This window comes from Neltuma alba, unplaced genomic scaffold, assembly GCF_004799145.2.
Source record: "Neltuma alba isolate B1F8T4 unplaced genomic scaffold, ASM479914v2 tig00011507_pilon, whole genome shotgun sequence".
NCBI lineage: Eukaryota > Viridiplantae > Streptophyta > Magnoliopsida > Fabales > Fabaceae > Neltuma > Neltuma alba.
Window position 1 is genome coordinate 127726 of NW_021636175.1, and position 15547 is coordinate 143272.

Here is a 15547-nt window from a genome sequence, read left to right on the forward strand (position 1 = left end):
ATTTCCAACTCGTCTGATTATATTTATAAGGCGAGAAGAGAGTATATTTTTTAGTTCTATTTACGAGTTATATTATTATATTTTTCATATAAATATACAATTACATTCTTTATTTATTATTCACAGGAACATGTTATAAAATTTTAAGAAAAATTTAATGAGATTTAAGGTTTTTCTTGATTTCAGTAAAATATATTAGAATTGCTTTATAAATAAAATCAAGGAAATAATAATTTTGAGCGGTTCAAATCATTTACATTCAAAAAGTGTGAATGTATATTTTGGGTTAATGAAAAATAATAAGTAATAAATAAAATATAAATTTTACACATAATAATCATACTCTTGCTATATTTTATTTGAATATATGAATACACACAAAAGAAATACTCCTCCGATTCTTATTATAAGATCCCATTTGACTTTTTATTTGGTCCTAATTATAAGACCCCAATTCATTTTGTCTCTTATATTTATGCATTTTTTCCAAGATAATCCTTCTAATAATGATAGTTTTAGCCAATATACTTAATTAGCAAGGATATTTTAGGAATGACAACACTTATTATTATAAATAACCAACTTAACTTACTTCCTTAATCTCCTCAAATAAGTCAATTGGGTCTTATAATTAGGACCGGAGAGTATTTTTCTTATTGGCTGATCAAATTTGAGGAGGTATTAACCCCAAAGAAAGGGGGGGGGAAGGAGCTTACCGACGATGAAACTACCATATTTTGAGGATTCACAGTATAATTCGGCTTTTGCATAGCAGATACGAGCCACTCATGAAACTGCCATGTAACTTTCTAACAGTAGCTGTGGAATCCGACAGACGAAGCGTGGTCTGCATTTGGCTGCTTAAATGATTTGGAAGAAACATTCACACTGCAAGCCTCTCAACTTTCAACTCACATTCTGTTCATCTTTTCCAGGGGAAAGAGAATTTTGCAGAGGAAACGCACGGCATGTTTCTTCAGCATCCGGTTTTAGTTTGAAACCTGAGGACGACTAATTTGATCAATAAATAAAAGCATCAGACATATATCAGGTACTATTTTGACTTGGCTGCATGCCTGAATTACCGCCATTTGATTTTGACCTAAAATTACCGACCTTGCCCCATAAGGAGCCTTCAGACAAGTTCACAAGAGGCTTCTAAATTCTAATTCTTATAATTGGTCAGACCATCAAATAAAAGCAGTGATGCTTGTCCTTGATTCATCATCCTAGTCAGAATGAACCATGTAGTGAAACAGATTGGTGATGGAATGTGCAGGCGAAGCAGATCCTTAGTTGAGAGTCCATGAAGTCAGATAAAGTTTACCTGATTTTGTCAAGTTTATTTAAATTTCTCGTTTTCCCTTTAATTTGTTTTTCCTTTCTTGACTTAATACATACCCCATTTTACATACTTTCGATTCCAGAGAATTCAAATCCATATGCTGGAATTGTGCTGCATAGTAAACCAATCACTTTGAACTTTATCATGTACCTCAAAAAGTTAACGAAAGATAATAAATAAATAAAAATTAGAAGTTTTTTTTTTTTTCCAAAATATACTTATTTATGGGGAGGAGAGTATAAGAAAGATAATAAAAAATTATTATAATAAAAAAATTATGAAAAAAAGAGAACGTGGATGGAAAGAAACGATAGTTTAAAAAATAAAATATTAAATATTAAAATAGGTAATTAATAGGATAAAATAGAAATTTTGTTATAAAAATTTAAAATAACTTATAAATGTCCTTTGTATTTAGAGATGAGAAAGACATGGTAGTTGTTATTTATAAAGTAAGCGAGAAAGTAAGTTATAAAAATACCACCAAAAAGATCACTCAATTACGTCATAAAACGCCCGTGAGGAGACATATTCTACAAGACGTATTCACAAAATTCGAAGAAATCCTCTACCTTTCGAAGTTGACTTGAATAACTGAACATATCGGAGGTCTTAGTGGATATAAAAAACATTAACTAAATGACATGATTAATCCCTGAGAAACGCAGATCCATAGAGTTCCTGAAATACCGATCATTATACAGTGAAATCAAATGTAGCACTGTCACTTTATTTTTCCAGTTATCAAAAGCCAGTTGCACAGACAGACTGTAGATATCACATGCCCAATCATGATTTCCTTTTGAGTCAAAAGGATTTCAAAATTGCAATCATAACCAAACAAGTCCAACAAAAACAGCTCCTCTGCAATCCAAAACCCATATCTGATTATATCAATCAGATTACCAACAGTATGAAACCCGAGAACTGAGAAAATCAGAGGACAGGATTTGAATTTTGAAGCAAGCAACAGAAAGGGCGAGGGAATGCGATTAACTGAAGCAAGTATAATGCGAGATTGGTTCTCGTAAATTAAATCAAGCGGTTTCAACAAAGTTACTGATCAATGATAATCTACTGGCGAAAACCAAATCAAATTTACCAGAAGAAGCGACGAGGCGAAACGCGATGCATAAACTTGAAGTTGGCTGGTCGGATCTTCTAGAAGCAGAGGATTGATTGAAAAAAGAAGGCTGAGACGGCGTGAGAAAGAGAAGAAGAGGTCGCCGAGTGGGAAAATTGAACGTTGAAACTCGAAAGTTCGAACGTGTGAGGGAAAAGATGGCGGCAGGCAAATAACTAATCGCATGATGATTTGTGTGGGATCCACAGGAAGCGCGTGATTGTCGCTAATTCGGTATCAAGTTAGGGCGTTAGGCTCGTCCCCCATTCCGCATAAGTTACAAAAGCATGTAAAAGTAGGCTCTGGCCCGAAGTCAGATCCTTCGATTTTTTTTAATCATAGAAGTTTGCTTACATACAAGATTGCGAAATACTCTCATTTTTAATATTATATGATTATTTAATTAGGTTAGATTTAAATATTGTCAAGTTTAATTAGAATAATTGTCACAAAAATCTTTTTTACGTTCATAAGAACTCGAACTTAAAAAGATTAATATAATTTTTAGTCATTTAACTTTGTCCTCATTTTAATTTTAGTCTCTCAAATTTCAAATCATAAGTTTTAGTTCATTAATAAGCAAAATAGCCTAAGTTTTTAGTAGATTATAGAGAATAGTATTATAAATAAATAAAAAAATTTAAGAGACTAAAACTTATAATTTAAAACTTAAGAGATCAAAATAAAAATAAAAATAAATAAAAAGAACCGAAATTTGTATTAACCCAGTTCAAAACCATGTGCTTAAGCGATCGAAGTTCCTTGCACTAACTTTCCTTTATTTTTCCCCTATGAAGTATCCCACAATGTTTTCTCTTTTTACATTGTTTTTTAAATTTTATAAAGCTTTAGAAATTTTGCATCATTAATGCATTTCATTAGGGGTCGATTTTGAAAAGATGAAAAAAAAATTAAAATATAAATTTGTCTCAAAAATTTTCATTAAAACACAGGTGTATTTTGATATGGAATAAATTATGACTTTCTTTTATTTTGACCATGAGATGAGAAAACTAAAGAAACCTACATCTTTGTACGCGGTAGGTGGGGGGACTTTCATGTCTCGAATATTCAATAATGCCTTTACTCATGCTGCTTGTCTGAAGCAGAAATATAACACGTGGAAACTCATTAAAGATCTTGACTCTAATTAAGAATTTCAAATTGGTTTCTATATATGGTTATTCTGTAAAATAAGGCGGACAATTTTTTTTTCCAGATTGTTGCAAATCTCTGTGACTATAATTTCAAAAATATTTCGTGAATCCCGGGCTACAATACTACCTCTGATCCTTAATATAAGAATTCGTTTGATTTTTATTTTAATCCTAATTATAAGACCCCAATGCACTTTGTCTCTCATATTCATACTTTTTTTCTCAAGGTAGTCCCTCTAATAATGATAGTTCTAGTCAATAAACATGATTAGTAAAGATATTTTAGAAAAGACAACATCTATTTATTATAAATAACTAACTTAACTTATTTCTTTAATCTCTTCAAATTAGTTAATCAACTCTTATAATTAGGACCGGAGGTAGTACAAAATTAATGCCATCTAAAGCAAAGATACTAAAATTTTCCTAGATCTCGAGTTCATTTCCTAGGAAAGACATCTCTGTTGAGAGGTGAAATTACAATCACCGTATTGAATTAGTTAATTGTTCATATACTCCTCCGGTCTTTAATATAAGATCTATTTAACTAATTTGATTAGATTAAGAGAGTTAGGTAAATTAGCTAATTATAAGAAAACACTAGATAGTGGATGATAATATTAAAAAAAAAAAAAAAAGGAGCCCCAATAGCTTGGATGATCATAATTCATAATCATCTTTGTTGATATTGTTAATTGTTAATTAATTAACATTATCCCCACAACAATCGGTGTAAAAATCCAGTAATAAAAATGCTTCTTTTTTTTTGGGTACTAGTAAAAGCTTGAAGATTAATGATCTAGCCCAGCAATTAATTAATGATCTGCACCCATAACATGGCATGTTTAAAGCCATTGTAATTTAAAAAAGAGAAAAGAAACACACACACACACACACACAAAAGATCCAAAGCTAAGCATTCACATGTACCGTTTGCTTCAAGACGAGAAATATATATACTTTTCTTTCGCTATATCCCTACAATTAGGTTACTTCCATGTGCCTTAAAGCAAGCATACGTATATTTGAGGGAAAGGTTAATTAATGATATGCATACCAATTTGAAGTTTCAATCAAAAGCACAAAGCAAAACCTTTTCTGGCCAGCCAATCATAAGTACAATACCTTATATTATGAAGTTTAACCTTGTGCTTGGATGGGGTGAAAATTATGGGAAAAAATATTAAGAGAAAAATTTTCAAAAATAGTATTTCTCCATTTCTTAATATAAGATCTAATTATTGAGTTAATTTTAGTCCTAAATATAAGACTTATTTCTCATATTTATCAATTTTTTCTAAATTATCCTTATAGATATTCCCTCAACTATAATCAAGTAAAAGAAGGAAGAAGGATATTAAAAAAGATGATTATAGTGTTTTAGGAAAAATATGTGATATTTTTTATAATTAACCAACTTACCTAACTTTTTTAATCTAATCAAATTAGTTAAATAAGTCTTATATTAAGAACCAGAAGAATACATTTTTTCATGTGATGCATGGGAAAGATGGCCATTTTAGAATTTCTTGAAAACTTTACTCTTCTTTCTATATATACAGATTTTTTGGCCAACGACCTATACAGAGAATTGGACGAATAAAAATAAAACCGAATAGATCTTAATGGATTGTAGCAAGAAATGTCGTTATAAAAAAAATAAATATTTTATTAAATCATAAGAAAGACATGTTGCCCTTTGCTTGTGAATTGAATGTGATAGATTTTATATTATCTTATATTTGATTGTTTCTTTTGTTTTTTTTTTTGGCCAAATATTCTTTTTTTACTTCAGGCCAGACCATATTTCATGTTTTTGAACTACAATAATTTTTTTTGAAGTACAATAATGCCCCTAATGATTTTGAGATAGGAATATTAATGAGTTTAGGAAATATTTTCCTTTTTGACCGGAATGAATTTAGGAAATGGACCAAAAGGAGAACAAATCAATGACATCAACGAGATTAGCGGATGCAATAAATTTAGTCGTTGTCAATAACGTCGGATTAAAATAATTTAGGTATGATATTGACTGATTAATTATATAATGAGTGATTAAGGAAAAAAAAGCTAAAATATACATTTGGTTCTTTAACTTTGTACAATATTTCAATTTGGTCCCTTAGCTTTAAAAAGTATACTTTTAGTCATTTAACCCTAAAAATTTTTTAACAAATAATGACATTAAAATCTTAGATGTTAATAAAATATTCTCAAATATTAACATATTAAATTTAATTTTCAAAAAATTCATGATTATTACAAAAAATTATTATTGAAGCCTAATGATTTTAAGGTTAAAAGATTAAATGTATGCTTTTTAAAGTTAAATGACCAAATTAAAACCTTGTACAAAGTTAAAAAACCAAATATATACTTTAGCCAAAAAAATTATATAATGAGTGGCTTTTTTACTTCGGCCAAAAAAAAAATGAGTTACAGTTTTTACTAGAAGGAAATAATAATGATTAATGATACTACCTCCGATCCTTAATATAAGATCTTGTTTGATTTTTATTTTGATCCTCAATATAAGATCTCAATCCACTTGTCTCTCATATTTATACTTATTTTTCTAAAATAGTTCTTCTAATAATAATAGATATAGCCAATACACTTAATTAATAGGGATATTTTAGAAAAGACAACACCTATTTATTACAAAAACTAACTTAACTTATTTTCTTAATCTCCTCAAATTACTCGACTAGCTCTTATAATTAGGACCGGAGGTAGTATAATGTAAGTTCAAATTTTCTATTAAAAAAATAGGTGCAAAATTTATAGTGCAAAAAAAAAAACCACCAAGATGACCATACATTTTCAGTTTTGTTATAATGGGGCTTTGATGCCCTTTAGAATTTGGAGAAATACTATTTAAACTAATTAAAGTTATATTAAAAGATCTTAAATCATAATGCTTCTAAAGATTAGAGCTACTTCTAAGTTGTAGTCTCATAAAAATAATCAGGAGGGTTTATTTTCTGCTTCTAAGTTGTAGTCCTTCTCATAAAAATAATCAGAAGGGTTCGTTCTGCTTTTAAATGTAATATCGCAAATTTTTGTTAATTTATGTTTTTTTCCCTTCAACTTTTCGAAGGATTTTTTTTTCCTTTATTGGAAATATGGACTGCAAGAAAATCTGCACATTTCGATATCATAATTATTTATCTGCCTATATTATTTAGTAATTTCGTTAACTTATAGCGGTGACATATGGCTATAATTACGTTAATCACATGAAAAGGTCAAAATAGGAGAGAACATAAATATGAAAAGAAAAATGAAAGGATTGCCAATAAATTCAATTATTATATGAAAACTTCGCTGTTTAAACTTATACATTTAATATTTTTTTCATAAAAAAAAACCTTATACATTGAATATATTTTCTTCCAGTCAAACTAAATTAAAAGTTCAAGCAAGTGGCTTTAGTATCATTTGTCTAATAATAGTCTTGTTATTTAATAATAAGAGTTAGTCATGGAACAAAATAATGCCTAATAAATCCATTTATCTTAATTTAATTAGAAATAAGTACTGTGATTATATAATGTTAAATATGTAGATTTTTGTTCTTGTCAACTAGTGTTAATTCACTTGTATTAGTAAATATGAGATTCATTCTCTGTGATGCCTAATACTCATACCTTTTTTTTTTTTTTGTATTACATCTCATTTAGTGCGGGGATAATTAAATAAATTTTGTGGATAAGATGGATATTTGACAATTAAATGAATCGTTAAAATTATTTGGGTGTTTTGACAGCTCAATGTGTTATCACTTTAAACAGTGTAACAGTTAAAAACATGGTGATTAGATTTGACCTAAAATGTAGATAATACTTACATCAAAATTTTAATATTCATTATTCAACATAGTCGTATGTTTTGTTTTTGAGATATTATTTTTTAATTATAAATTGACATGGAAAAAAATGACACATGGCCATGCGTTATTAAAAAATTTGATAAAATAAATATAAAAAACTTGACCTAGTTATTTTATTTTGAAAAAAATTAATCATTCCGGTTATAAATATAAAAATTAATTTGGGACTTTGTTTTTGTTTTAAATATAAGATATCAATATTCTTATCTCTTATATTTATAATTTTTTTCTCCAAACTTTTCCTATTTGCTTGCATATATTAAATGAGTTTTCATCAAATTTTAATATGGATTATTAAAGAGGGTATTTTAATAAAATTAACATATTTTTGTACAAATATTAATTTAAATAATTTTTTAATGTCCATAAATTAATTATCTAATTTTTATATTAAGTATGAGATAAAGTATTAAATATTTAGATTATGATGTGAAGATGAACATCTCATTCACGTTAATTTATAAATATTTTTATAAACATTTTTATATGCCTGCCTTGGGTTGGTGAGCTCCAAATAAAATCCTTTTCAAAAAGGAAATTCACTATCACTGTAAATGAATAATTTACAGAGGCAAAGTCAATTTATTATTGACGGCATATAGTTTTCCTAAGAGTTACCAATCTTTGTCTTTAACATCTAAAGTTTAAAAACCAACAAAACAATAATAATTCCTTGATTGACCCATCATAACTTAATTTATTTCCTCAAAATATTCATTATTAATTACCAGAAAATCTCTCTCAAACTACTTAATATATTTCAGAAAAATAAAAGTTTCTATTCGATAATAAAGAGGAGATGGACAATAAGAAAAGGCAAGGGAAATCAGAAAATGACCTAATATTAACATTTTAAGGCTTCAATAGGGAAAGAAATGGACAATAATAAATCATATTTAATTAAAAGCCTTTGGCAAGTTGAGTTTTCCATTTCAGATACACCATCATTTTTCTCAGACTGAATGAGAGTAAATAATAACATCAAAATGTCCATTGAATTTAATTAATGGATCAGCATGTTAATTATTAAGAAAACTGGCATTGAATTTTTTAATCATACTTGTTAAAGTTATAGTAGTAATTTATTATTTAGTCTTATTAAAAGATATAAAAATAATGTGTGTGTATATATATCTATATATCTATGTTAATGGTCTTATATAACACTAAATATTTTCTTCAATTATTTCTTAAATACAAGATTGTCGGTTTGATCTTTCATAAGTACTAATGTACTATGGTTATGTTAGTTCCTATCATTTAGGAAATAATATTTAAAATATCTATCTGTATATATGTAGAATCTCACACAAACAATACTACCTCCAATCTTAATTATAAGAGTTACTTAACTAATTTGAGGAGATTAAGAAAAGACATTAAGTTAGTTATTTGTAATACACATATATTGTTTTTTCTAAAATATCCTTCTTAATCAAGCGTATTGGATAGAACTACTATTGTTAAAAGACTATCTTAGAAAAAATGCATAAATATGAGAGACAAAGTGGATTGAGGTCTTATGTTTAGGACCAAAATAAAAATCAAATAAGGTTTTATATTAAGGATAAAGGTAGTACTGTTTAAGTATTTATATAATTATATTCAATGAGCAATATACTACTGTTGGTTCTTACAACAATTTACTATTGATAAGTTATCTGAATTTGAACTTGTAACTTCTAGTAGTATAAAATTTTATGCAAGACAAATATGCTGCGGTTTAAAGCTTTCTATCATGCTATGCGCCAAAAAGAAAAACAGTTAAAATATAAGGGTTCCAAAATATCAATTTAATTATAATTAAGTTCTTGATAAAATTTTTCCTATGATCAATTAAAAATAAAAACTTATACTATTATAAATTTTGGAGTCTCAATTGTAAATCAAATATTTAGGTTTCAAATATAACTCTTAATTTTTTTTATTATGAAAAGAAATTGCAGCTATAATTCCATTTTCATCTGTTCTTAGTGACAAATTATTTTTTAAATTTTTTATGACCTAATTATCATTAAACTGGTATTTTCACAACTAACTGTCATTTTTTAAAAATGCTAAAAGAACACACAGACGCGTGCTATCTAACCCCCTGTTTGGTTGGAGGGGAGGAGAGGGGAGGGGAGGGAAAATGAGCCCCTCCCCTCATTTGGTTAAAATTTTTGGAGGGGAGGGGAGCTAAAATGTCCCCTCCCCTCCCCTCCCCTCCCCTTCCCCATTTTGGCTCCCCTCCAAATTGGGGGTTTTTGGAGGGGAGTCAAAATTTTGGACCATTATGCCCTTATGGTTTTTTTAATATTCCACTTCTACCCATAAAATATATTATTATAATATTTATTTCAAATAAAAAATATATTATCCTAAGTAAAAAATAAAAAATATATACATTATTATAATTAAAAATATATTATAAAAATTATTTAAAATAAAAAATTATTTAAATAAAAAATTATAATATATAAAATTAATTGTTTTTTATAAATATATTATTTATTAAATATATTTTAAAGCTGAAAAAAAGATAGCTTAAAGAAAATAAAATTTCATTTTTCTTAGAGCATATAAAATTTGTTAATTTGATTATTTTAAATATATTATTATATTAATTAGAATAAAAAATTACTATACCAATTTTTTAATACACATATTAACATGATAAGACTGAATTTTTATTAAATTATATAATTTAAATTAAGATGTAAATTAATTTATATAATATATCAATAAAAAACATAAACTAATATGTAAGGGTAAAATGGTAAATTGATTATTACTATCCCTCCCCTCCCCTCCTTGAACCAAATAAGGGATCATTAAATACCCTCCCTTCCCCTCCTTTTTAATCAAACCAAACAAGGTAAGGATAAAACCTCCCCTCCCCCTCCCTCCCTCCCCTCCCCCCCTCCCCTCAAACCAAACAGACTCTAAGGAGAGCTAATAATTTAAGAAAATGATATTGATTTGTATTTTTTTTTTAATTATTTGGGAATCAGCTATTTTTTCAGCTTGGCCAAAAAAAAAAAGAAGAAAAAGAAAAATGGAATGTTTATTTTAGTTGGAACATTGACTATTCGTCGTGACGTTCCGTTTACTAAGTGTGATGTGTTTAATTTGCTGCTTTCTTCCCCAACCCAACGCGACGCGCACACCTTCCTTACCAGTTCCTGCGATCTCTGAATCTGGACGCCTTATATAAGCGGCCACTTCTTCCCCATTATAAATCCAACGGCCAATTCCTCTGTCGATCGCCACAATAATCAAACTTCTAAATCCTTTGGCTGGAGATTCTCTCTCTTTCATTCTCTCTCTCTCTCTCTCTCTCAGGAATCTCCCGCTTCTCTCTCTATTTCTCTTTCTCTTCTCTGTTACTGCTTTTACTTCCTTCCTCTTCGATTTCTGCTTCCTCCATTGCTTTCACGTCACCGTCTGCCTTATCTCGGAGAGGTACTTGATCCATTGGCTTCACGAGCTTTGTTCTTCGATTCAATGTGTTTTTCTTGTTATGACGTCGTATTTAGCAAGTCTTTATGTGTCTTGAGGGATTTTTTTTTTTTTATGGTGTGTTGCTTCCGTATTTCTTGGTTGCGGTTTATGGATCCGTGTTAGAATTCAGTTTGGAAGTTGCTTTTTCCGTAAGTCATTCCCTAGCTGAGAATCATGATTCATGACAATTTGATGGTTCTCAGTTCTGACCTTTTGAATCTACTGTTCTTAACTATACATAGGATTACTGGATCTGATGGAGATCGTGCAGTTTCGCTATGATTTCGTGGCTCCTTTTTTCCTTTTTCACTTTTTAATTGACTTAAAACTATTAAGATTCAGCTAATGTTAGGATGCTCTACTAGAACTACATATTGCAGTTAATGGTAATTCAGTATCAAATGGTCGTGACCTGATGCTTGTGACCTCGTACTATTTCTCTCCCTCTCCCCCTCCCTCGATCCAAAAGATTGGAACTTGTAGCATTATCGTAATAATGCCTGAATCAGTTATTTTGGTGCCGATAATATTAGGATATGGTTTTGTCTCACCTCTGGATCGAGATAGCAATCAAGAATGGCGGATCAGATTTCATATACTTCTCATACTTTTTTATTTCTTTTTTTTTTTTAAACGTTCCAGCCTTCTTGAATATGAGAGATAACCACTCATGGCCCATTGGGTTTCAAACTATGTTTTAATTTTCTACAGGACTTATTTAAATTTACATTTTCTTAACAAGTAGTGACATTTAGACATGCCTATTTTGCAGCAGATCAGTGAGAGAATATTGCTGTTTGAATTATCAGCTCTGATATCTTCTTGTCCATACAGATAAGGCCATCGGCATTAAAGCTTAGGGATTAACCTTGCATGAAGACAGACGAGTGAAGAATCCACACTACATATTAGGATCTCTAGTTCATTATGTCTTCTGCAAGCAAGGGCGAAAGGAAGGCTGCCATTGATGCAGCGTCATGGTTGTTCAATGTGGTCACATCTGTAGGAATAATCATGGTGAATAAAGCCCTGATGGCTAAATATGGTTTTACTTTTGGTATGTTCCTGTCATAACTCTTTCCATTTTTAATTCCTCTTTTGAATCTTTGATGGATCATAGCTGTACTTACATGTTGCACGATTCTTTTCAATGTATTCTATGAATCAAATATCAATTCTATGCTTCTCTCTGGCATAATACGTATGCTGGTTTTGAGTTTGAATTTCACGTTTCATCACCTTTGTCTTGGCAATTAACCACTTTAATGTGGTTAAACCTTAGGCTTCCGGACTTGCTTGACACTTGTGAGTGAGATGCTGTTGTGCGATGTCCTAGTATAAACCACCTACGTGTAATATGGAAATGAACTAAGAAGAAGAAGGATAATGAAAGATGTATGTCAAACTATGTTTAGACTTTAAAGAGTTTGTTCCTCAATTTGATTTTATCCTTTTTGTGCAAGTGAAATTACTGCTTCATGTTAAAATGAATTGATGTGCGTAGCCTTGAATCCTTGTGTCCAATGCAATTCTTTTTTCCCACCAATCTACAATGAGCATGCAACATTTCTTAATGGTAGTTGACCAGAGGGCAATGTATGAATAATGCTGGCAAACAACAATGCTGCTTATGTGAAAGAGAGATAGAGTGTAAAGCTGAACCAAACATTAATGACGTATGCTTTCAGTTTCTACATTGATGTGCACTGCTCAGAAATCTGTTTTATCATATTTTATGTGTGGTTTGTGGATCAAGAATCAGTAAAGTTTATATAAATTTTGTTTGACGTGGGATACATGTGAAAGGTTATTCATTTGTATGGTTTTGCTTTTGAGATTCGGAAGGACAAAAATATCACACACGCAAAACAAGAACAAGAGGCATAAACCGCAGCAAAAAAAGAGATGGATGATTAAACTAAAAATCTCTTCTTTGAAGTTTGAATCATGATTTTCAATTGATGAATGACAACAAATTGATTATAAGTTCAAGACTTCTGTACCATTCCTAATATAACATTCTATGTTATGCTATTTTGCAGCTACCACATTAACTGGCCTGCATTTTGCCATGACAACTTTGTTGACAACCTTTCTTAAGTGGCTAGGGTATATCCAGAACACTAGTCTTCCATTACCCGATCTTATCAAATTTGTTTTATTTGCCAATTTCTCCATTGTTGGAATGAATGTGAGTTTGATGTGGAACTCAGTTGGATTCTATCAGGTAACTTGGTTGAACTATAAGTTTTTGGACACTAACAAATTTCAGAAGTCAAAATATTTACTGCCTCTTGATTGAAATGTTCAGATCGCTAAGTTGAGTATGATTCCAGTATCTTGTTTTCTGGAAGTTGTCTTGGACAATGTGCGGTATTCAAGGGACACAAAGCTTAGCATTACATTGGTTCTCGTTGGTGTCGCTGTCTGTACAGTCACTGATGTAAGCGTCAATGCTAAGGGTTTTCTAGCCGCTGTAGTGGCAGTTTGGAGCACCGCATTGCAGCAGTATGTAAGTAACACTTAGTTAAACCCAGAATCTTACTAAAGAGATGTATTGGATCAAAACAAATGCAAAATTCTAACTTGTGTTAGGATTTATTTAGTATGTTATTGATTTCAAAGTGATGAAATTGAAAGTTTGAGCCAATTTATCCTTTTAAATAAGGGAAACTACATATGACCCCTTAAACTATAGCTTATTTTTAACGTTGACACTTGAATGTTAAAATGTAACACTTAGCCCACTAAACTATTGGAATTTGGAAATAGTAAAAACGTGCGTAAGTTTCTACTAGCTTTTAAACACCTCAATCATCATCCGATACTTCATTTCTTCATCATTTTCAAATTTCCCACCATACTGAAAGTATCACCTAACCATTGCTTTTAAAAATAAGTTATAATTAATATTACATTCAAATTTTCCGTGATAATTCAGGGAAGTGACCAAGGTTAAAGATCTACGAATTTTCTTCTTCGACATATGGGTTTTGACCGGAAAGGGTTCCCAGATAAAATTCCTATGTAGCTTGTAGCTCATTGCACTAGTAATTTCATTATTCATTTGTTATCATGATCTAGATTGTATGAAGCTGACATTCTACATTATGTTCTTTCGCAGTATGTACATTTTCTTCAGAGGAAGTATTCTCTTGGATCGTTTAACTTGCTCGGCCATACTGCCCCAGCACAAGCGACAAGTCTGCTGTTGCTAGGTCCCTTTGTGGACTACTGGTTGACAAGTAAACGAGTTGATGCTTTCAACTATGGTCTGGCATCCACTGTAAGTTTTCCTCACTTTCCATTTTCGTTTAATTGGTATATGGGGTTAACCATATACCAATTAAACGAGTTTTCTTTTGTTTTTCACAGCTATTTTGTTAGCTTTAGTTCGCTTTCACAACCAATTCCTTTGAACTTTTGGCTCTCTCTTTTGAAACATCCTTTGAAGTGTCAATAATTTATCCAGATATGTCCAGCAATCTCTCATTTTCATGTTTTTGTCCCCTGATGTTTGAACTGTTCTTGGTGTCTGCAGTTCTTCATCATCCTATCATGCTGTATCGCAGTAGGGACAAACCTCAGCCAATTCATCTGCATCGGCCGGTTCACAGCCGTGACATTCCAAGTCCTCGGCCACATGAAAACAATTCTGGTCCTCATCTTGGGGTTCCTTCTGTTTGGAAAAGAGGGTCTCAATCTTCAAGTAGTTCTGGGCATGATCGTTGCAATACTGGGAATGATGTGGTATGGCAACGCTTCTTCAAAGCCTGGAGGGAAGGAACGTCGCAGCTTGTCACTTCCCACCACCAAATCACCAGATTATAGTGCGCTACCAGTTTCACCTGAATCCGATGAAAAGGTATAGTCTTTATCAGCTAGCAGCAGATCAAGAGAAGGGGGTTAAACTTTGGATCAGCTGATTCATTTTCATTCTCATTATTACAAGGAATCCCTCGATTATTATTTATTTATAGATACTACATCTTATTTTATTTGTTTTTTTCCCCCCTTTAATGTATTGCTGAGTCGAGGGAAGGACACATCTATAGTGTGCAGCTCCCTGTGAAAGAATGAAGGAAAAGAAAAAGGAGTAGCCCCCGTCATCTTCCATTTTCCCCCCACACAAAATGTTACACCATTTTTTCTTTTAATAAAAGTTTTCCTTTATTCATAACAGGTTGCTTTAAACAACTTCCACTCAAGGTGTGGGGAAAAGACCACATGAACTTAAAAATGCCCATTTGTGTTAGATTAAAAAAACACTTCTATAATAAATATGTAAGGAGTTTATTTAGTACTATCTCTGGTTCTAAATACGAGGGTTAATTAATTAGTTTGAATAGATTAAAGAAATAAATTTAGTTAGTTATTTTTAAAAAAATAATTATTGTCTTTTTTAAACTATCATTACTAATCAAGTTTACTAGTTAGAATTACTATTATTAGAAGGATTATTTTAAAAAATAAATAAATAAATATAAAAGACAAAGTAAATTGGGATATTATGTTTAGGATCAAAATAAAAATCAAACAAAATC

The 15547-nt window shown here is 30.5% G+C and overlaps 1 protein-coding gene across 2 annotated transcripts; it reads left to right on the plus strand.

The window, feature by feature from the left end:
• The first annotated feature begins 10685 nt into the window (after window positions 1-10685).
• On the plus strand, window positions 10686-15180 carry LOC114714466 (UDP-rhamnose/UDP-galactose transporter 4). Of its 2 annotated transcripts, XM_028899209.1 has the most exons (6): window positions 10686-10964; window positions 11838-12060; window positions 13046-13230; window positions 13315-13515; window positions 14128-14289; window positions 14545-15180. In XM_028899209.1, the coding sequence occupies exons 2-6, from the start codon at window positions 11931-11933 to the stop codon at window positions 14872-14874; spliced, it is 1008 nt and encodes a 335-aa protein (XP_028755042.1). In that variant the 5' UTR covers window positions 10686-10964; window positions 11838-11930; the 3' UTR covers window positions 14875-15180. The 2 variants fall into 2 exon arrangements, with proteins under 2 accessions (XP_028755042.1, XP_028755043.1); XM_028899210.1 differs by lacking the exon at window positions 10686-10964 and having other exon boundaries at window positions 11773-12060.
• Window positions 15181-15547: the final 367 nt, after the last annotated feature.

Coding starts and splice junctions, on each gene's coding strand:
- LOC114714466 (XM_028899209.1), top strand. CDS start 11,931: ATGTCTTCTGCAAGCAAGGGCGAAAGGAAGGCTGCCATTGATGCAGCG. Junction 13,231..13,314: donor ACTCAGTTGGATTCTATCAG/GTAACTTGGTTG, acceptor TGAAATGTTCAG/ATCGCTAAGTTGAGTATGAT. Junction 14,290..14,544: donor ACTATGGTCTGGCATCCACT/GTAAGTTTTCCT, acceptor TGGTGTCTGCAG/TTCTTCATCATCCTATCATG.